At 41.6% G+C, this 21,383-nt stretch overlaps 1 protein-coding gene across 1 annotated transcript; it reads right to left on the minus strand.

Moving 5' to 3' along the window:
• Window positions 1–248: 248 nt before the first annotated feature.
• On the minus strand, window positions 249–7,391 carry NDUFAF4 (NADH:ubiquinone oxidoreductase complex assembly factor 4). Its single transcript, XM_012932076.2, has 3 exons — window positions 7,167–7,391; window positions 6,442–6,542; window positions 249–782 (listed from the first exon to the last, which is right to left on the minus strand). Exons 1-3 carry the CDS (start codon window positions 7,300–7,302, stop codon window positions 495–497), a joined length of 525 nt encoding a protein of 174 aa, XP_012787530.1. The 5' UTR covers window positions 7,303–7,391; the 3' UTR covers window positions 249–494.
• Between the last annotated feature and the right edge of the window lie 13,992 nt (window positions 7,392–21,383).

Here is a 21,383-nt window from a genome sequence, read left to right on the forward strand (position 1 = left end):
GTCAATTCAAAACAAACATCCTAATTGCTATATACTGGAATAACAAAAATGTATTTCCTATTAATTTGGTATCCATTTTAACTACCTATATTTGAAAAACAGAATAAAGCACTTAGCTTTCAATCTCCTCTTCCCCTAAACCCCCAAAGAAGAAAAAGTTTCAGACTCCAGTCAGGAAACTTGCGTTCATAGTTCAAAATAAATAAGGAACTAATGAGCTAAATTGGAAGATGAAACTTTGATGTGTGTTCCCTAAAATAACACATTAACTCCTTTATTTATAATAAATCTATAATTAGACATGCTGATACACTATGAATAAATTTCTAATTGAGAGCTCAAAACAAAATCCTGTTAGCAATCCTGAAAAATCAACAAGCTTAATAAATAGTACACTTTTACAAGAAGGGAGCATTATACATTCTGTAATTAATATATCCCAAAATCAAGAAAATAGGGTAAAGGGCTGAAAAGGAAATAGGAAGATCAATTCTTCATTTTGGTTGCAATGCTTTCTTGTCTTTAGCAGGGAGAACTTTGACTTCATAAGTAACAAAGTATTTGAGCAGGGAATTTACATCCTTCAGTTCTAGTTGGTATTCTTCTGCTATTTTCTTAGCTGTCCATGTTTCTGGATAAAGTTTATGATTATTAAGAAGTGTCAATGCTTCTACAATTGAAATTTTGCCTTTGGGAATGCGCTCAATATTCATCATTTCGAAGTGATGGCCTATTGGCAATCTGAACTCCTTTGACTCTTGAAGTACTCCAGCATCTTTCACCTAGTATCAAAATAAAATAAACCAAAATTAAGAGAGAATTTTTTTCTAAAAGAAAAAAAGATTCGCTATCTAACTTTTAACCTTCTCAAGTTTCATATTTTGTTCTTCAAATAATATACCTGCTTTTTCAAACTCTATTTCTCATTGTACTAAGACTGGGCTTGATGACACTACGGCCACACTGCCATTTTTCAACTATAGTTCTGTCATCAAGTAATGGAGATCACCCATTCTAATGATTTCCTTTATATGAAATAAAAATGTGCAACAATAGGCTGATTAAATACCGCTTTTTTTAAAAAAAATTTTGTCTAAATATATTACTTGATAATTACCATTTTGCCTTATGATTTTGTATTTCATATTCAATGCTTCCCAACACCTTTAACAAGTTTAAATGTGGACAGAGATCTTGTCTCTTCAGAGAAAATACATCAATGCTTCTAATACTCCAATAAAAACAGAACAATCTTACATAACCATCCCCAGTTTTTTTTACATTTTTGCATTATTGTATTATTGTGGGAGGAGGATGAACATCACTCAATCCCACTCCCCAAGTAATGCTGAGAACAAGTCCTGTGGTTTGGCTAACCAGACCCTGGTAATGAGGTGCTGCGCAGGTCCTGAAGTGCTGGTGTGCTCTTAATTTTATTCCTTTGGCTGAGCTAAGTCAGTCATTCTTTTATTTTTCCCTTAAAATGTTACCTTTTTAGGACAGAGAGCAAAAGGGAATGCCCTACCACAGAGGCGGGGTGTGGGGGGAGGGCGGAGTGGGGGTGGTGGGAGGGATGTTGGGACCATTGGTGGTGGAGGCATGGGCACTGGTGGAGGCATGGGCACTCAACCACTGTATGACTGAAACACAACCACGAAAGTTTGTAAGTCAGTCTGTAACTGTACCTCACAGTGATTCACTAATAAAAACTTTTTTTTAAAAAAGTTACTCTTTTAGTCAAAATCAAAAAATGTTCTTTCTACAAACTGCCTCATCCATGACACACTTTAGACTTTATTTGAACTCATTATAGTATTTGATATTGACACCTCTAACCTACCCAAAACTAACTTGCCCCCTCAGTTTCTTCTAGTAGTTTCCTTATTTCTCCAGTGAGTTCTTCATTTCCTTTGCTCAGGTTTCCACCTCACTATATAATCCCACACACTTTCTGGACGTCTATGCAGATGACTCTGTATCTTCACATCTCTCTCAACCCCCCTGCCCCCACCCTCTTCTCAGGAACTTTAGTTCTATTATTGTTCCTTAGTTTGTCTTACTTTGCTTGTCCGTAATTTTTTTTTAAATGTTTATATTGGGGGCAAGAGAGACAATGCAGTGGGTAGGGCATTTGCCTTGCATACGGCTGACCTGGGTTCAATTCCCGGCATCCCATACGGTCCCCCAAGCACCACCAGGGGTAATTCCTGAGTGCAGAGCTAGGAGTAACCTCTGAGCATCACTGAGTGTGACCCAAAAAAGTAAAGATAAACAAATTAATAATAATTTTTAAAAAATATTTATATTGTCTGGGGCTGGAGCAATAGCACAGCGGGTAGGGCGTTTGCCTTGCACGCGGCCGACCCCCCGGGTTCGATTCCCAGCATCCCATATGGTCCCCTGAGCACCGCCAGGGGTAATTCCTGAGTGCAGAGCCAGGAGCAACCCCTGTGCATCGCCGGGTGTGACCCAAAAAGCAAAAAAAAAAAATTTATATTGTACACAAAGGTAAAACAATTCAATTGTTCCCCCCCTCCCATTTTTTTCCTTCGTGTAACACCTTTAGGGTCCTCTCATTTTTGCAACAAATGACAAAAAAAATATTTTTTAAAGCAATTTTTTAAAAAGTGTTTCCAATTTTGGGCCAAAGCCAAGGAAAATTGGGCCTGCTCCCAACCGAGATGCAGGTCACTGCTGGTAATGCTCAAGGAAGCACAGTACCAGGAGTAGAACCCCAGGTCTCCCACATGCAAAGCATGTGCTCCATACACTGAGTTCCTTTACCCCTCCTCTAGGTTTTTGGGTTTTTTTGGTAGCTAAATAATATTCAATTGTATAAATGTACCCAATGTCAACATGTTTATCCAAACATCTATCATCGAACATTTTCAATTGCTTCCATATACTGGCTGCTGTAAACAATACTGTAATAAATACTGGGCTAAAAATTAAGTTTCATGTTAATTTAAAAAAATTTTTTTTGATAAACACCCAAAGTGAAATTACTGGATCATTTGGTAGTTCGCCGTTAGCTTGAGGGCTTTTCATGAGGGTGACACCAGCTTCCACTCCCACCAAAGTGCAGTGAATAGTTCCATTTTTGGTCACATCTTCAACCTTTCAAGTCTGATCTCAAAACTAAACCTTACCTGACTTACAAACCCAAATGTGTATGTTTGGGTCATACCTTTACATGGAGAAAAATCTGTAAGTGCTTCAAAATCCACATGTCTAAAACTGAACTTATCCGCCACCTCCCAACGCTCCCACATCCCCGCCCCAAACCCACTTTGTCCTTCCCTGTATACTAGAGCTTAGTAGCCAACACTATATACTTTCCGTGTCTCACACCAGAAACAAGAGATAATACTTGGGATCTCCTCTCCCATCACAGACAACTGATAATCAAATCATGGTGAGTATCATCTTTCTCACTCAAACCCATTCACTAATGTCCATAACTATTCACCTCAAAGTCAAATGTTTTCAAGAAACCGATATAAAAGCTTCCTAACTAGTCTCTATCAGGATTAAAATGCTCTTGTTCCCAATGCAGTAGACTCTTAAAACTTTTACCATACAGTCCTTTGAACACTGGGAAGTGGATAGCGTTGGCCATTCCAAATGAACTTCACTCATTATCAAGCAAATATTATCTTGCTTTGGTATATGAAACTTTTCAAGGGCCAACTCCCTTTAATCTTGAGAATAAAAACCAAGACAAACAAAGAACCTTCATGATATAAACTCACCCTTCACCTTTCCTTAATAATACTACACTTAATCATTTTGCAAAGGCATCACACACTCTCCTACCTTTATTTTCTAACTTTGGCCTTAACTACTTTTCCCAAATCCCTTCATAAAATTCCAAAATTCTCTAGTTTTCCAATTTCCAGATAGTCTCCTTTTACCCCATATAAACTTTGATTCAGATTTCCCTTCTGATTATTTTACACTAAAATTTGTATAAAATTTGTATAAAATTAACTGCCTCTAATTAAAAACAATGGGGGTCACCAGAGCCATCTTCAGCAGCACTCAGTGGAGTCCTGTCATGCTGGGGATCAAATTCAGGGCCCCACAATACAAGGCACTGCTACTCCAGTCTCTGCTCTCTCTCCCTAGTTTCTGACAATATCATACTTAAATTTATCTACAAAATAAATTTGGTATATCCAATACGCCACGGGTAGCTTGCCAGGCTCTGCCGTGCAGGTGCGGCAGCTTGCCGGGCTCTCCAAGAGGGGCGGAGAAATCAAACACAGGTCAGCCGCATGAAAGGTGAACACCCTACTGCTGTGCTATCGCTCCAGCCCCGTGTCCTTTCTAGCATCCCTAATTTAATTAAAGTTTATTTTTAAACTTTCCTTTGTATTTTACCTCTGTTATATTTCTCTGATAAGCATATGGTGTCTAAGATCATGGTCATGGGCCGAAGCGATAGCACAGCGTGTAGGGCGTTTGCCATGCATGCGGCAAACCTGGGTTCAATCCCAGGCATCCCACATGGTCACCCAGCACCACCATATTCCTGAATACAGAGCCAGGAGGAACCCCTGAGCATTGCTGGGTGTGACTGAAAAAGCAAAAAAAAAAATAAAATAAGATCATGGTTATAACTGTGAATTGTCCAAAATAGAAAAGGAAAAAGAATATGAACAGGTACCTCTCCATTAATACTAAAACTTTTTCCTAATACAATTTCCATGAAATATTAAGATATGTTATATCTGTTTTACATAGAAAAAAGCTTTAAGAGGTTTGTTTCCCAAATGCCAATTTTCAAATGCATGATTCAGGAAACTGAGAAACAATATTTAGAAGTACTATCCAGCCAGAGAGATGGTACAGTGGAACCTGCCTTGCACACAGTTGACCCAGAGGTACCCTAGAGCAGAGTCAGAGGAAGACCTGAGAACTGCCAGGTGTGGCCCCAAAAGCAGACAGAAAAAAAAAGTGCTCAATACCAATCTAAAAACAACTTGATATGAACATCAGTCTTTCACCTTTCTTTTGTATGAGCATCTGGTGACAATCAAGTCCTATAACTTATTACATGCAAATAGCAGATTTTATATTTTATCTATCAGTACCTTCTCTACTAAATACTCATAGTATTTGTGCAAACCATTATATCCACTATATCCAGAAAAACAAATAATGTACCAGAGAATTTTAGAATGAGAAAAAATCTGGAAATTGCCATTGCTACTTCCTTATTTACTCAAACTTCCTTCTGCTTTGAAACTTCCAATCACCACAAACTAATCTGGTTAACTAAAACCCACTCTTCAAACTTTGGATATTAAATGCTTTTTTCCCGGAAACCATTCTTGAATCTCCACTCTCAAAAAGGTCCCTCTAAAACAGTGTAGATCCAACTTTGTTTCAACCCTCTTTTGACCTTGTTTCCTTCCTGTGCTTGTCCCGCTCCCATTTATGGATTTTCACCTGTGGTTCACTTGGAACATCCTGGGAGCCCACAGTTGGTCCCTATGGCACCCTATAGAGAAATGCAGCTCGAATACATCTGAGTGCCTATATTTCTTCATGGTATTTATGGTTCCTTATCAGTTTAATGTGTGTGCTCCTCACAACATCAGCACTGGAAAGGACTACACCTGTTTTGCTCACCACTATGCACATACTTATTCACTGGTTCCTATCAAAAAAATATTCTATATTCTATTTTCACCTCCTTCCTGAATATAAAGCCTTAAAAAAAAGTTTCAAGAACAACACACATATCATGCAACACCATCATCAATGCATTAAAGATAGCCATGAACTGAACAAACCCCAATTTTCATCTGAAAGATGAGATGACGGTCAAACCACGAGAATATTACCGAATTCATCAATTTTTTCACCGTATCACTGTCATCCCATTGCTCATCGATTTGCTCAAGCGGGCACCAGTAACGTCTCCACTGTGAGATGTTACTGTTTTTGGCATATTGAATGCGCCATGGGTAGCTTGCCAGGCTCTGCTATGCGAGATACTCTCGGTAGCTTGCCAGGCACTCCGAGAGGGATGGAGGAATCCAACCAGGGTCGGCAGCATGCAAGGCCAACGCACTACCCGCTGTACTATCACTCCAGCCCATCAAATTTTTACATAATATTAAATGAAGCACCTAGCTGGACCCAGTGAACACTCCCACTTGACTTTTAGATTTTCAGTGACTACTCCATGAACCGAAGTATATACCCCTTGCATTAAAAGGAGGGCGCTGAGCTTTGCAAACCCGCTGTAGTTCCAGCTACACTGACATTTTCAGACTTAGAGAGAACCTTCCTCTGGGACTGCTTGTCTCACATCTCTTGATCCTCGGGCCCCCACCAATGGAAATTATTTATTCACAGTTTAAACACACACACACACACACACACACACACACACACACAAACACACACGCACGCATGCACACACACTACCTTCAAAGACACTGGATCTTTGGAATTCACATAAACATCTCTTAGCAGTGACAACAGCTTGTCATCTTTCCGAGAGATTTCTCCCTCAATCTCTGGATGGCCTAAGAAAAAAAGAGAAACAATGTCATAATATCTTTTAGCAAACCAAGGAAAAGCTTCTCTGAGGTGTGAAAACCAGTGACTTTTTTCTGTTTTAACTTTTTTCTTTTTAAAGTTTTTGGCTCACACCCAGCGATGCTCAGGGGTTCCTCCTAGCTCTCTACACTTGACAAATACCCCTGGTGATGCTCGGGGGTGGGGGATCACATAAGGTGCCAGGGTTCGAGCCAGGGTCGGCCGCGTGCAAGGCATGCAAGTCAAGTGCCCCAGTGCAAATCGCTCCAGCCGCCGGAACGCTTTTTAAACATCAAAAGTACTGAGGTCAGCCTGGACGCCGGTGCCTGCGAAAACTCCCCGCTGCACCAACTCCTGACTTTCCACCCCCTGCACCGGCTCCCAGCCTCAAAGAGAAAAAAAAAAAAAAATCAGCCCGGGCCGCCAGGGCACAGGCCCCGCAGCACCTTTGGGACTTAGGAAGTAGGCGGAGCCACCGAATGCACCGCGGCCGCCAGCGGACAGTCTCAATGTCACCGGCCCGTGGGCTGCACCTGCCCGAGCTCCCGGCCCCGTCACCGGCCCCAGGCGCACAGGCACCGCCGCCCCACGCGCCCCCGCGCCCCACGCACGGCTCATCTGCTCCTGCAGGAGGCTCTTGGTGGAGGGGTGCCGGGGCGCCGACAAGGGCTTCATCTTGCTCAGTTCGCGTTCGGCCCGGTTCTCCACGTTGAAATTCCTCAGGGCGCGCGTGACCGAGGCCCCCATCTCCTCACAACATGATGCTGCGGGGTGCACGCCACACGTGGGTCAGCCGCGGCCCCGAAGCCCTCCAGGTCGCACTGCGCAAGCGCACGTCGCGGGGGGTGGTGTTGGTGGGGCGGAGCGGGGAGGTGGGGGCGGGAAATAAGGTCGCGGAGCGCTCAAGGCACGCCCCCTGGCGGTGTGGAGGGCGCGGACGCCCGACTCCGCCGAGTGCAATCGCCGCACGGAGCGCGGACCCGCAGCGGCGGCCGGCTGCTGCTTCTCGCGGGACTGGGCGGGGCTGGAGAGAGTCACGCGGGAACTTTGAAAGACCCTAGCCCCGCCCACCCCAGATAGCTGCAAGGTCTCGCGGGCGCGGCTCCTGCTCAGGGCCAAAAGTCCCACGTGGTTGCGAAGTAGCAGGCTTGCTGGAGACTGGCCTAAGGAATTGACCTTGAGGTGTCGTCCAGGGTCCATGCGGACGAAGAGGAAGCCGGTAGAAATGGATCTGATTGAACGAAGGTTCCTGCTTGCACTTTCCATAGTTTGGTGAAAGGAAAAGAATGCAGATGCAGTCATTCTCGGTGAATGTTTGTTCCTTACCACGTTTATTAATTAGAATTGTATTTAGACGCCCGTGATTTTCAATACTGTTAATAAAGTTTCAGGTGTACGAAGTTTCACCACCAGCACACCCTCCACCAGTGTTAGGTAGGAACCTGTGCCAGTGTTTCCAGGTCCCCAATCTACATGCCCCCTTCCTAGCTCCCTTCCTTTGGCAAATTCACTTTTTGAGCCACGTTTTCATTTTAAGTGCCCTTTATTTGGCTTTTCCCTTGCTTGATACATTTCTGCGCCACTGTGTTTTCTTTTTAACCCCAGGCTCTACAATTTTAACCTAGTTTTTGTTATTTCTGTTATGTTTCCCTTTTGTTTTTCCTACTGATTTCTGCAATTTTTCCATACTATTAAGTGCCAGATCACGACATTTCCTAGCCTAGCTTCTCTTGATTTCCCCATTACACCGTGGGAGACCTCTGTGTCATTTTACGAAGTAGCCAACAAGATATTAGGACATTAGGGGAAAAAAAGCAGTGTTACATACTTTCTCCCACTCTCCCACCGCAGACCCTTATGCCTCCCCCTTTTCTGAATTGATTACTCACTGTATAGCAGTTTTTAATATTCTTTCAAAATACTGACATCAATCTGAAACCACCAGTAAGTAGGAGGTTCCCGACTGAAAATAATTTTAGGGATGGGCTGCAAGATCTGTCTGTAGTGTTCTAAATTCTGCTAGCAAAATGAAGTTGGTGGTTGTTTATAATAGGTGTAAAAGCAAAAAAGAATCAGTGCAGAGATAATACAATTGATGAAATAATATATTTTATAATAATCAAAGAAAAGAAAGGGACAAAAATGTAATCGCTAAATATAATACATGATCATAGCAAAAGCACAACAGAAATCAATGAATAGCTTGATACATTATTTAGTGGGATTGATACTTGGAATATATAGAGGTTAAAACCAGCATTTCCTAACAAAGTTAGTTGGAAATTTAACCTGAAGGTGGCAGGCTGCTCCAAGATTTCAATCTTTGAGACACACATTCTCCAAGTAGTGCTTTAGCGCCAAAGTTACTTATATTTCTAAGGTTGCCAAGATATTTTCATCTGCCTCATTAAATCTATGAACTTGAACAATTATTTCAATTTTACTCCCTATCTTTTCAAATATTTAGGTGAAAAACTGATTTTCATAGAAATCCTACCATATTTCTGAGAGAAATATTAGAAATTTGAGGAACTAGAGGGCTGTGGAGAATACAGGATGAAAAACAAGGTTTGAATTTCCACTTTTTTGTTCTTGTTGGTTTGGGGGGTGCACATCTGTCTATTCTCAATGGTTGCTCCTGGCTCTGTACTCAGGACTTACTCCTGGTAAACCATGTAGCATGGTGGATATTGAACCCAGGTCAGCTCCATGCAAGGCAGACACCTTACGTGCTGTATTATCTCTCTAGTCCTGAATTTGCACATTTAAAGTAAAATTTGGATTCTGCATTTAAGGAGCATCAATGCCAAGTGCATTGACCTGGTCTTGACTGGTGTCATTCAAGTCCCCAAAAAAGCAGAACTGAAGACAGAGGAACCCCACCAGAAATGCATAATTGGCTGTCACCCATGTGAATCATGGAAATAAAACCTGAGCCACTATGCACAATTCTAGCTGCTCTTGTCATAACATGTACATTAACATGAAGTACAACACTCCCCCCCCCCGGATTTATGCTAAGGGTTCTCAAGAAAAGTATAACTAGGCTGTTGCTCAGAATTAAACATCTGAGTAGAAAGTTAAGATAGGCATGTATCCCTCAATGCTTTAAAATGCCAATAACATACAGTTGGGGACTTGCCAATACATGAAGAAGTCATTCTATGAGAATTTTTTCATTTATTTTATTGAATCAACATGAGATAGAGCATTACAAAATTATTCATGATTGCATTACAGTCATACAATGGAGAACAGGATTTTCTGTCTATTTTATTCACTGTTGTAACCATCACATTGAGTGGTGCCTGGTACACAGCAGGCAATAAACTGTGTCAAGTGAATGTCAGTGAACCCAAAGATAAGTAAGACTCTGAGCTGGAGATCAGGTCCTAGACAAGTTCTCTGCATGGATGCCAGCCCTTCTGCCAGGAAAAGTCTTTGTGAAAGTCACTCAGTATGACTGAATGCACTTCCCTCATCTTAAAATCAGGATTATACTAATTATCTCATGGATTTCACATCATACAAAAATATAGGGTTTCGGGGCTGGAGCAATAGCATAGCGGGTAGGGTGTTTGCCTTGCACGTGGCCGACCCGGGTTCAAATCCCAGCATCCCATATGGTCCCCTGAGCACCCCCAGGAGTAATTCCTGAGTGCAGAGCCAGGAGTAACCTCTGTGCATGACTGTGTGACCCCAAAAACAATATATATATATAATATATAATATATAATGTGTATATGTATATATGTATATGGTTTTTGGTAGACTGCTAGCTCAGAGTATGATGTTCAATGTTTGCCTTGTTTTCCATTTTCCAGAAAAGTAAGAAGAAATTTGGAAAAGAACCAAGTATTCTGAAACCCTAATGAGTGAAATAAAAAATGACTTTATATCTGAAAGTCCCACATGGGCCCCCAGGGTACTTCAAGATAGTCACAGGTGGAAATGGGGAAAATGGAGAGTTGAAATGTAGAACCAGGGGCCTCAGGAAGGAAACAAGGTCAGAAGGGATGCATGGTCAGAAAAACACTGAAATGGTCTGAAACAGACTAAGATCCTGTCACACAGCAGCTACTTTAAAACACTTTCCCAGGGCTGGAACATAGCCTGTTGATCCCTGGTATCCCACATAGTCTCCTCCCAGCCCGCCAGGAGCTATTCCTGAGTGCAGAGCCAGGAGTAACCACTAAGCACCTGTGGGTGTGGCAGGAAAAAAAATCCATTATTTTTCCAGATTACAATTTACTAAATGATGGGTGATCAGCGGAGGTGGTGCTGGACAGTGGTAAAGTGTTAAGCATGACACCCTATCAGTAATAGTATTATAAAACAATGCCTAAAATTGGGGGAGGAGGAGTGTGACTGCTACAGAGGCAGGCTGGTGGGGGGAAGGCAACTGGGGACACTGGTGGAGCAAAGTAGATACTGGTGAGGTGGTGCTAGACCATCATAATGCCTGAAGCTCAGGCATGAATAGCTGTCAATCATGGTTTCTCAGTAAAAGACTAAGAAATTTTGACCGGGGAGATGACTCTAAGAACTGAACCCATACTTTGCATGGGGAGTCCTCTGTTCAACCCCTGGCACCATATGGACACCCACTATTAATAGGAGTGACCCAAAACAAGAAGTTTAAAGACTCAAGAATGTGTATGTTTTCTCTACATTTTCCTGTTTTGATTTTGGGTCACACCTGTCTGTGCTCATTCAGGGCTCATTCAGGGATTGCACTTAGGGATCACTCTTGGGGACTTACGGGACCTTATGGGGTGCTGGGGTTTAATTTACATTGACTGTGTACAAGGCAAGGACATTGCCTGCTGTGCTATCTCACAAGCTCCCTCATTTAGATACTTATAACATTTGCAGGTCACACAGTATAGGCAATGAAAAGCCTTATGTGCCAGGTCCAGACCACAGGAATCACGGGATAACAGGACTTGAACCTCTAGTCAGCCATGTACAAGGCAGATGCCCTACCTGCTGTAATAATCATTCCAGCTGTGTGTTTTGTATTTTGGGTGGTGCTCAGGGATTACTCCTGGTAGTATTAGGGAAGATCACAGAAGAGCCTGGCAAGCTCCCGGTGGCGTATTCGATATGCCAAATACCGTAACAATAGCAGGTCTCATTCCCCTGACTCTGAAAAAGACCCTCCAACTGTTGGGAAAAACAAGTAAAGAGAGGCTGCTAAAATTTCAGGGCTGGGACAAATGGAGATGTTACTGGTGCCCACTCAGTAAATCGATGAACAACGGGATGACAATGAACAGTGATACAGTGATATATCTGAAAGTAACACATGTGTCATTCATCAATTAGTGTAATTAAAAAAATAGGTAATTAGTTTTATTTATTGGTTATCTTGTCTATCTGTGGCACTGCTGGGCTTGTTCAGGCTGGAATTTGGTAGAAATTATTAGCTCAGGGACACAAATGTCACTTGCCTTTGGCTGGCAATCAAAATATCAAAATAGTCTATCCCCAGGCCCCTTTATAATCCTTCCTCCCCCTTCAGTCTCTCTGCCTAGTCTTTTGCCTTTGTACCTTCCTTCCTTTGAACATTTTCCATTGGTATTCTGTGTTCTCCATATGATTTGACTCTAATCTAGGTGACAGGTAAATCCAGGACAGCTCCCAGACAGTCCACTGAACAAATCTCGACTGGTACCAGGCAGCACAGCAGATGTCCAGAGAAATGACTCATGTTGACACAGAATTTCTTTAGAGCCTGGACTCCAGCTTAGGAGCCAGAGAATTTACAAGTCCCACAGAGGTGATTTACCAGGCTACAATCTTTGGCCTAATCCATTCCATACTGATGCACAATGATGCACTGATGTGGGTTTGTGAAACTTAAAACAGTTATGGGGGGTGGGGGAATATTGCATAACATTGGTTTGCCCTTGCTCCTTCCTTAAGATTCCCACCACAGTGCTCGCAAGGTACACCAATTCCATCAAGCACTCCTAATTCTATATCGCTTTTCTCTTTTCTTTATGTCCTTTGCATGGTTTAGCAATATGTAGACAGAAAATTAAGATAGTTGATGCTATGCTTTTGTACCATAGGAGTTAACTGACTCCAAACAATATTTATTTTTGGGCATCCATCATATTTGCCTGACTTAAGCCTCAGTTGCCCTTACTTCCTAACACCCCCAAAGGAGAGTCCCAGCAAGGGACTTGGATGGATCCAGGGCAAGCTGTAAGCTACCCTGGCATCGAAAAGGGGTAAGCTAAGAATAATGTTAAAAGCACAGTCATGGAACAACCTCTGTGACGAACCCAAAAAGAAGTAACTGAATAAGGGCTCTTCTCTTCTGAGGCAACAGTTGGTTGCTGTCAGTTTAATCCCAGGCTCCACATATGGTTCTCCAAGTACCACCACGAGTGATCCCTGAGTACAGAACCAAGAATAAGCCTGAGAACACTGAGTATGCCCCCACCCTCACCCCACCACACACACAAAAGGATAATGGAGTTTGCTTAAAAGTCTTCACTTAACCCCATAGACATTATATTCAAAATAAATAGTTGCTAAAAGAATAATAGAATAGAAATATGTGGATAATATGGTACTTTTGTCAGGACAGTGAAAGAGCCAATGGGGTTCAGTATTTAAAGTTCTCACAGTTTTTCTAGTTCTGTACCTGACATAGCAAGGAAATTCTTCTAAGCTGCCAGCATCTCCCCTTCTCTGGAGCACCACCTGTGTCTGAGAAGTCTCACTGATCAAGAATATGGACCTCCCTCACATATGAAGGAGGACTAGCTTCTCAAATTACAGCATGACAGAGATCCTGGAAGTTGACGACCTTTTTCATGGTGACGCTAAGCAGAGAACCCAGACAAATTTGCTTGGATCTCAGATGTCAAGAATATGATATAATAAGGAGATATTGTTTTAAAGCTAGAAGCTTGTGATGACTAGAGTTATGAAGCAATAGAAAATGAAGATCATAGATCATGAGAGTCTGAGAGTAATACTGGAGATCAAGTGGGTATAGGAAATTCTGGCAATCAGAAAGCCTAGGGAAGACATGCCCTTCACTCTCAAATCTACACACCCAGGAAAGCTCAAGGATTACAATCTCTCTAGTATCTCACTAAAGATCATCAGTCTGTCAATAGCCATCAGCAGTGTGATCAATTAGGCTAGTATATGAGGTTTCTGGTTTTTCCTAGAAGATAATTTGTGTACATAGCTAGCTTTGTTTTGGTTAGCAATTAGTTTTTTATAAAAATTATAAATATTAAGGGAAGTCAGAGAATCCCTTGTAATTTTGTTAGAAAATCGGTTAGTTTCCTTTTAAATATAACTTTTGAAAGGCCAGAGCAATAGTACAGTGGATAGGGGCCTTGCCCTGTGCATGGCTGATCCCTGGCATTTCATACGGTCCTCTGAGCAATGCCAAGAGTGATACTTGAGTGAAGAGCTAGGAGGAAGACCTGAGAACAATTAGGTGCATTCCCCAAACAAACCAAATATATAGATATGTAGATTTATATATACACATGGGTGTATATATATCCCATATTTTAATAGCACTGTAACACTGTCATCCCATTGTTCATCGATTTGCTTGAGCGGGCACCAGTAACGTCTCCATTGTGAGACTTGTTGTTACTGTCTTGGGCATATTGAATATGCCACAGGGAGGTTTCCAGGCTCTGCCATGCAGACGGGATACTCTCAGTAGTTTGCCAGGCTCTCTGAGACGGACATAGGAATCAAACCCGGGTCGGCCGCGTGCAAGGTAAATGCTCTACCCACTGTGCTATTGCTCCAGTCCTATATTTTTAATAAATAAAAATAATATTTGGGGATGGAGAGATAGTACAGGGGTGGAGAGGAGCTTACTTTCTACATAATAGAACCTGGTTCATTCCCCAGAACCACACATGGTTCCACAGACACAGCCAGGAGTAATTCCTGAGCACAGAGCCAAAAATAAGTTTTAACACCATTGGTGTGGCCCCCAGAAACACACAAAAAATTCTTTAAAAATTGGTTCCACGGGCATAATCGGGAGTGGTTTTTGAACACAAAACCAAGAATATGTCCTGAGTATCACTGGGTAAGGCCTTAAAAAACAAATAAAAGTAAAATAAGCACATGAAAAAAAAGGAGAGATTTGAATGGTTAAAAGGTACAGACATTGAATATATTAATATTTGGTAAGTGTATCATGATTTGTTTTCAATTCATAATACACCTGCTAAATGCTTCCTGCTTTGGAAGTTGAAATTGTGTCTCACCTTCTCTCTACACTTCATTGCCCATGGTTTTCCCTTTACTAGCTTTCCTCACTCTAAAAGGCTGGAGAGTTTGTTATTCATGAGAAAAGTGACTCTAGAGACGGGAGTAATGAGACATGTAGACGCAGAGACGCAGAGACTAGAGGTACAGAGACTCAGAGAATGTTTTTGAGTGCCAAGGGCTCTGGGGGACACTGAGGCATACAAGGGCCCGCTCCCGCTCTCACTCATGCTGGATTAAAGGGTGAAGCAAATACAATTGGACATCTTAGCTAGGGCCACACTTTGGGGGGAATCCTCTGGGACTGGCGTGGTCGACAGGGCGCCAGACCTGGGGGGCAGCTGTCAAGAACACTCGGGGGTGCAGAGACTTGGAGCTAAGGCAGCGAGGACTGGGGGCACGTCCTTTCCAGGCAGACCCCAGAAAATCCACAGTGGGAAACTCCTACTTTATTCCGACTTTGGGCACGCAGGGCTGAGGAACCTCTTACCTCACACACTTGCACCCCTTCTAGCCCCTTCTAGCCTCCTTTGCAGATGTGAATACAGAGGCAGGGAAGATAGAGCTTCCCCGTGCCCATCGCTCCGCAGCCGCCTAGCTGTGTACAAAAGAAAAAAAAACCTGACTCTATAATCTCAAGATGCTGAACTCTCAGTCAGCTCATTTCTGCACCAATGTCTGCTCACAGGTCATTTTTGTTTTTTCTGGTTTGAGCCAGATGAGAAGCGAAATGCAATTCATGCGAATTACTCCATCCACCCCTGCTGTCTGGATAGCTTTCCCCACTAAAATAAAAATTCTGGTTATTGCCCAAGATGCACAATGAATTCCTCTACTTTTCATGCAAAAGAATAATTTTTCATCTTCCAACTCAGAAACCAATCGAACAGTTGAACAGTTATCAGATTCACATATATGCAAATAGTGGTTTTGGGGTAACTCTAAAGATCAGTTAACACAGATTAATTAAGAATAAAATTTAGACAGACTGAATAACGACCCCTAATATATCAGGTCCTAATCCCTAGCAGGTATGAAAGAACTGTGTGGGGAAAAGTGACTTTGCTGGTGTAATTAATCCAGACTTTTGAAGTGATTATACTAGTGCACTCTAAATGCAGTTACAAGATTCCATGGAAGAGACAGAGAAAGAGTTGATATAGAGGAAAAGTTTTCAAATATGCTGGCATTGAAGGTGGATGAATAGATCTTGAGTCACAGAATGCTGGAAAAGTCAAGGGAACAGATTCTACCTCCCTGGGTAGAATTCAGAGAGGGTGACTTTGAAGACACCTGTTTGACTTCAGACTTCTGACTTCCAGAACTATAAAAGAATGGTTCGTATACTTTAAAGCTGCTAAATTCATTGTAATATTTTCTAGCATCTTAGGAGACTGCTATTTGTGCTTGCTATTGGCCTGCTCTGGATAACATGGCCAAACATTTCAGGTATACTGTTGCACTCAGCCCCATGTCTTTTGATTCCTGTTCTTTTTTTGTTTTATTTTTGGGCCACACCTGACATTGCTCAAGGTTTACCTCCTGGCTCTTTGTTCAGGGAGGGCTAGTGGACTTGGGGGACTCTATGGGGAACTGAGGATTGAACCCAAGTGGTTGTATGCAAGTGAGTGCCTCCCTCTTGTAATATCTCTCCAGCCCCTTTCTCCTGTTTTAATGAGAACTATTGGCATTCCTCTGTTCTAATGTATCCCCAGGTATCTGCAAGTATTGCTGGTGAAATGCAGGCTGGACAATATGAAATTTTCCCAAGAAAGACACAAATCAGTATAAGTGACTGCATTTTTTTCTTTTTGGGTCACACCCAGCGATGCACAGGGGTTACTCCTGGCTCTGCATTCAGGAATTACCCCTGTGGGGTGCTCAAGGAACCATATGGGATACTGGGAATTGACCTGGATCGACCACATGCAAAGCAAACACCCTACCCATTGTACTATCACTCCAGCCCCAGAAATGACTGCATATTAATAAATCTACATATAACTTGTGACCCAGAGTTCATCTTCAGGAGGTTCCCCATCTCTTCCTACTTCCTGGAATAACATCAAAGAACATAATGATTTTACTCTCTTGGCTGTCAAATTTCCAAGACATTTTAACTCATTAATTTTGTTAGATTTCTTGATGCTCACTGAGACAAAACCCACTGAAGATTGTGAGTACCAGGGTCATCTTTGATAGCTTCACCTGCCTATTCCTTCTCTTGTCTAACCTGTCAAACCCTCTGAGATTTGAACACAGGACTCTTGGTCAGGGCCTGACAACAGGAAATTTGAAGGACTTCCAGGTGCTAATATTGTTCCTGAATTTGAATCCTGGGGCAGTTACAGAAGCAAGCGTCCTACTACAGACCATGTTAATGGAAACTGCTTGATGAGTAGAAGACTTTAAATTAGGGGATTCAAATGACTTAAAGGGTAGATACCATGGATAGTGTCTGGATTGGGGCTTACTTTACACTCTCAAGTCTCACTGGTGAATGAATTCTCCAGCTTGATGTTAATCCTATTGTGCACCTTAGAAACCAAAGCTCAGAGGGAATGAGTGTCCTGACTTGGTATCTGCATTCCTTAACTCAGTCAACAACATGCCTAGGAGGGCTTCTTTATGCCAGTAGGAATATAGTATTCTTGACTGTATTTCAGTATACTAATTACAGAGATAAAAATCCTTGACTAATCTTCACAAGCTTATATTCTGATAAATAAAGATAATAATCAAATACTCAAATATGTGTAAAAATGGATAGATTCCTGAGTGCAGAGCCAGAAGTAAGCCCTGAGCACAATATGTGTGGCCCCCAAACTCTCCCAAAGTTAAACTATGGATAAAACTTTCATTTTTCCATAGGTAATTCAGAGAAGATTCTCCAAAGGGATCATTTGTACGGTAAGTGCAAAGTGTCCAACTTGTTCACAAGAGAAAATATGAAGGGTATTTTTAAGATCAGCAGTAGTATCTATGGTATTTTGTGTAAAGAGTAACTTATTTATTGTTTTTTACTTTTATACTAATTTCCTAACTACATTCACTGCAAGCCCCGTGGGCAAATATCATTACCACTTGCTTCCGTATATTTTAGCTCTTTTATGGAAATTTACTAACAGCGCGAGCCTAATAAACATTTATTTCTAATAGTAAAGTGCAGGTTTACAACTTATGTTCATTTTAAAAATCAACTGCATTTAAATGGATGCTACTGATTTGTTCCTTAATCTTTACTTTATTTCTACACATAATCCTTTAAGCTTTTTTAGTAAATCCTCAGTCTTAATGGAAATATGATTTCAATCTGGATTAGCATGAAGCAATTAGATTTGACACAGTTTGTTGATAAAAATACGAAGACATAAAACTAGTGGGAACTCAAGGTTTACTCAAGCAGGTGCTGTGCAAGATAAATTGTATATTAAATTTAAATAATCACTACTTACTAAAACATATATTATATGCAGTCAATTCTATGTTAATATGTATTGTAAAATAACTATGGTTAACTACATAATATCAGAATAAGAAACAACTATATTTTAAATAGAGTTTAAAACAATGTACAACTAGCATTTTGACACTATACATTCATTTTTAAGGGCTACTGTAGCAAAGTAGCAGTAATTAGATGGCCTAAAGCAGAAGTATTTTACTTTCTCACAGTTCTGCACATTCAAAATTTGAGGTGAAGGTGTTAGAGCCGTCAACCCTCAATGGGATTATTAGGACTATTCGATAGACTATGTCTTTTGCCTAATTTCAGGTAGTTTGCTGGCCATCTTTAGCTTCTTTGACTTGACAGCCTGATCTGTCTGCATTTCACATGAACATCTTTCGGTCATTCTTTGTTAAATATCCCCTTTTGGTCTCTTTTTTCATTTTGAGGTCACTCCTGGAAGCGCCCTGTGATCACTCCTGGCAGGCTCTGGGGTGCCGGGGCTCAGCCGGGTCAGAAGCATGAAAGGCAAACACCTCACCTGCTGTACCGTCTCTAGCCCCAAATGTCCTCTTTTAATAAGAGTACCAGTCACACTATTAGGGGCCTATTCTATTCCAGTATGATCTCGTCTTAACTAACTACATCTTGATGACTCTATTTCCAAATAAGATTATATTTAAAGGTATTGGCAGTTAGAGCTTCCATATACAAATTTTGAGAAGACATGATTCAGACATGATTCTCCTAGTCTTTTAGGAGAAAAGACATATGATTCAGTTCACCCATCAAGCAGCCTTATAATTGATTTTTTTTATATCTATATGCGTTATTTGTTTAAATCAGGTTCCCTTTCCTTATGGGGAAAATAATCCTTATCCTGCTCTTTATCTGTTTCAGAAAAGGTGACTTTCTTGTACATTTTATTTTTAGCTCCTTCCCAAACAGGAAGAATGACTTCCTTTAGATGATAAGCATTCATTAATCCAAGTTCTTTTGGGTGAGGCTACTAGGTTAGGGGGAGGGAGGAAGGTGATTTGAACCACACCCTGCAGTGCTCAAGGCTGACTCCTGGCAGTGCTCTGGTGACCACATGCAGTTGCTATAAGGTGTATAAAAGGACTTTATCCTAGTACCGTCTCTTTGTTCCCATATTATTAAATCTTCTAAGCAGGACCTGGATCTCAGACTTTCTTTTCTCAGGCTAGCTGTCATCCTAGGGCCATAGACTTCCTTTTGGAGAACACAGTTCTGCCCAATCAGTTCTAGCTCCTTGGCCAAGAGGAAATTGGATAATGATCCATTCATTCAGATTAGTGAGCTAAGAAAAGAGTCAAAAGCTCCTTACAAAACTGTAGCTTTTAGCCTCACAAATAACAATGCCCTGAGGGCAAGGAAAGAGAGAGCCGATTATTAGGGTCTCCTGCTCTGACCCAGGTAAGGGAGCTTCAGATCGACTTTCCTTTTCTCTACTCTTTGTTTTCTGTGGGGGTTTTAGAGCCTAGGGTGGGAAGGGGAGGAATATCACACCCTGTGGTTACAGGGTTTACTCATGGCTCTGTGCTCAGGGATCACTCCTGGTGGTGTTGTGTCAAGGATCAAATGCAAGAAAGTCACGTGCAAGGCAAGAGTGAGACATGCTATTCTTCTTGCCCCTAATGATGAGATCGTATGCTTAGGGATTGGGAACCAAAAAAAATTGAGTTAGGAGAAAAGACATGTGATATCCATCTTAGCTTACATTTGAACACTGGCTTAAACACATTTTTACTACTGCTTGAAAGTTTCTTGGTCACTTGATCAAATGTTACAAGAGTTGGTGTGCTGTCTTTCTGTGGCACTTGTTGGTTTTATTTCAGGGAGGAGTCTTCCAAGTACTTCTCAGGGCATCTGGGGGCAGGGGACCAATCACTCCTGACAGTGCTCCTCCTGGCTCTGTGAGCTGATGCTCCAGCCTCGAGGTGAAACATTCAACCTGGCTATGCTGGGGGCCACCAGAGCCATACTTGGGAGTCCATGCAGTGCTAGTACAAAACTTGGGGTCTCATGCATACAAAGCATGTGCTCCAGCCCTGTGAGCTAATTGACTCCCTGACCCACCACTTGTTTTCCTCATAAACAGCCCTTATGTAGGCAATTTAGTAATTTGCCAGGTCTGTTAATATCCCTCTTCCTTGCTGGAAATAGGTAAACATTTTCCATCAAGAATATCACTGTGGACTTCTGTGTTGAAACTCCAACAACAATAGTGAGTTTTGTGTTGAAATATGGAATGTAATCAAGGTAAAGAGAAAATGAAGTGAAATTTATTATGCAGGCGAGGATGGAGGGGTTGGGGGTTGGGGGGTGGGAAGTATACTGGGGTTTTTTTGGTGGTGGAATATGGGCACTGGTGAAGGGACGGGTGTTTGAGCATTGTACAACTGAGACATAAGTCTGAGAATTTTGTAACTTTCCGCATGGTGATTCAATAAAATAAATTAAAAACAAACAAACAAAAGAAAAAGAATATCATTGTGTCTAGGGTTTGGACAAATATCCTTCAGGTATTCCTTTGAGCCATCTTTCAAGTCTCTAGCCTTTGCTGATGTTTTTTGAGAACTGCTTTTCGTCTTTGAATGTGTGGTTCTGTGGAGCCACGTTTCATGGATTGCTGACTTTAGATCCCCACTTAACACTCAGCTCTGAATGTTTGCCTGTCTTTACTATTTAGTGCATCTTGGGACAGGCTTACAGAGCTTCATAGGCAAGAAAATTCTGGCTTCTCTTCAAATGAGAGAAGAAGGGCACAGAGCCTCTCCCTTGGGCTTTTCTATAGGTTCTTTTGCTTTCAGATAGAAATGGATAGTGGAAAGAAAGCCTGTATCCCACATGTCCAGCCACCAGGACTCACAACTCTGCTGACAGAAAGGCAGGTGGCACCACCTACACTGTGTTCACAAATGAGCATCAAGCAAAGTGTTTTGCTTCCACATCCGGAGAAATGACAACTGTTTCCAACATTTCAGATATTTGTATGTAAAAAAGTATATTGCAAAAACTGTCAGCACCAGTTTTTTATTTTTATTTTTTTGTCAAATGTTTTAATGTTTTGTTCAGTTTTGGTTTGGTT

The sequence above is a fragment of the Sorex araneus genome, chromosome 4 (genome assembly GCF_027595985.1).
Source record: "Sorex araneus isolate mSorAra2 chromosome 4, mSorAra2.pri, whole genome shotgun sequence".
Lineage (NCBI taxonomy): Eukaryota > Metazoa > Chordata > Mammalia > Eulipotyphla > Soricidae > Sorex > Sorex araneus.

Excerpts from the sequence above, each read along its gene's own strand:
- NDUFAF4 (XM_012932076.2), bottom strand. The coding sequence starts at position 7,302 with ATGGGGGCCTCGGTCACGCGCGCCCTGAGGAATTTCAACGTGGAGAAC. Across the intron at positions 6,543-7,166 it reads CCTGCAGGAGCAGATGAGCC|GCCATCCAGAGATTGAGGGA; the intron begins GTGCGTGGGGCG and ends TTTTTTTCTTAG. Across the intron at positions 783-6,441 it reads AAGATCCAGTGTCTTTGAAG|GTGAAAGATGCTGGAGTACT; the intron begins GTAGTGTGTGTG and ends TTTTGATACTAG.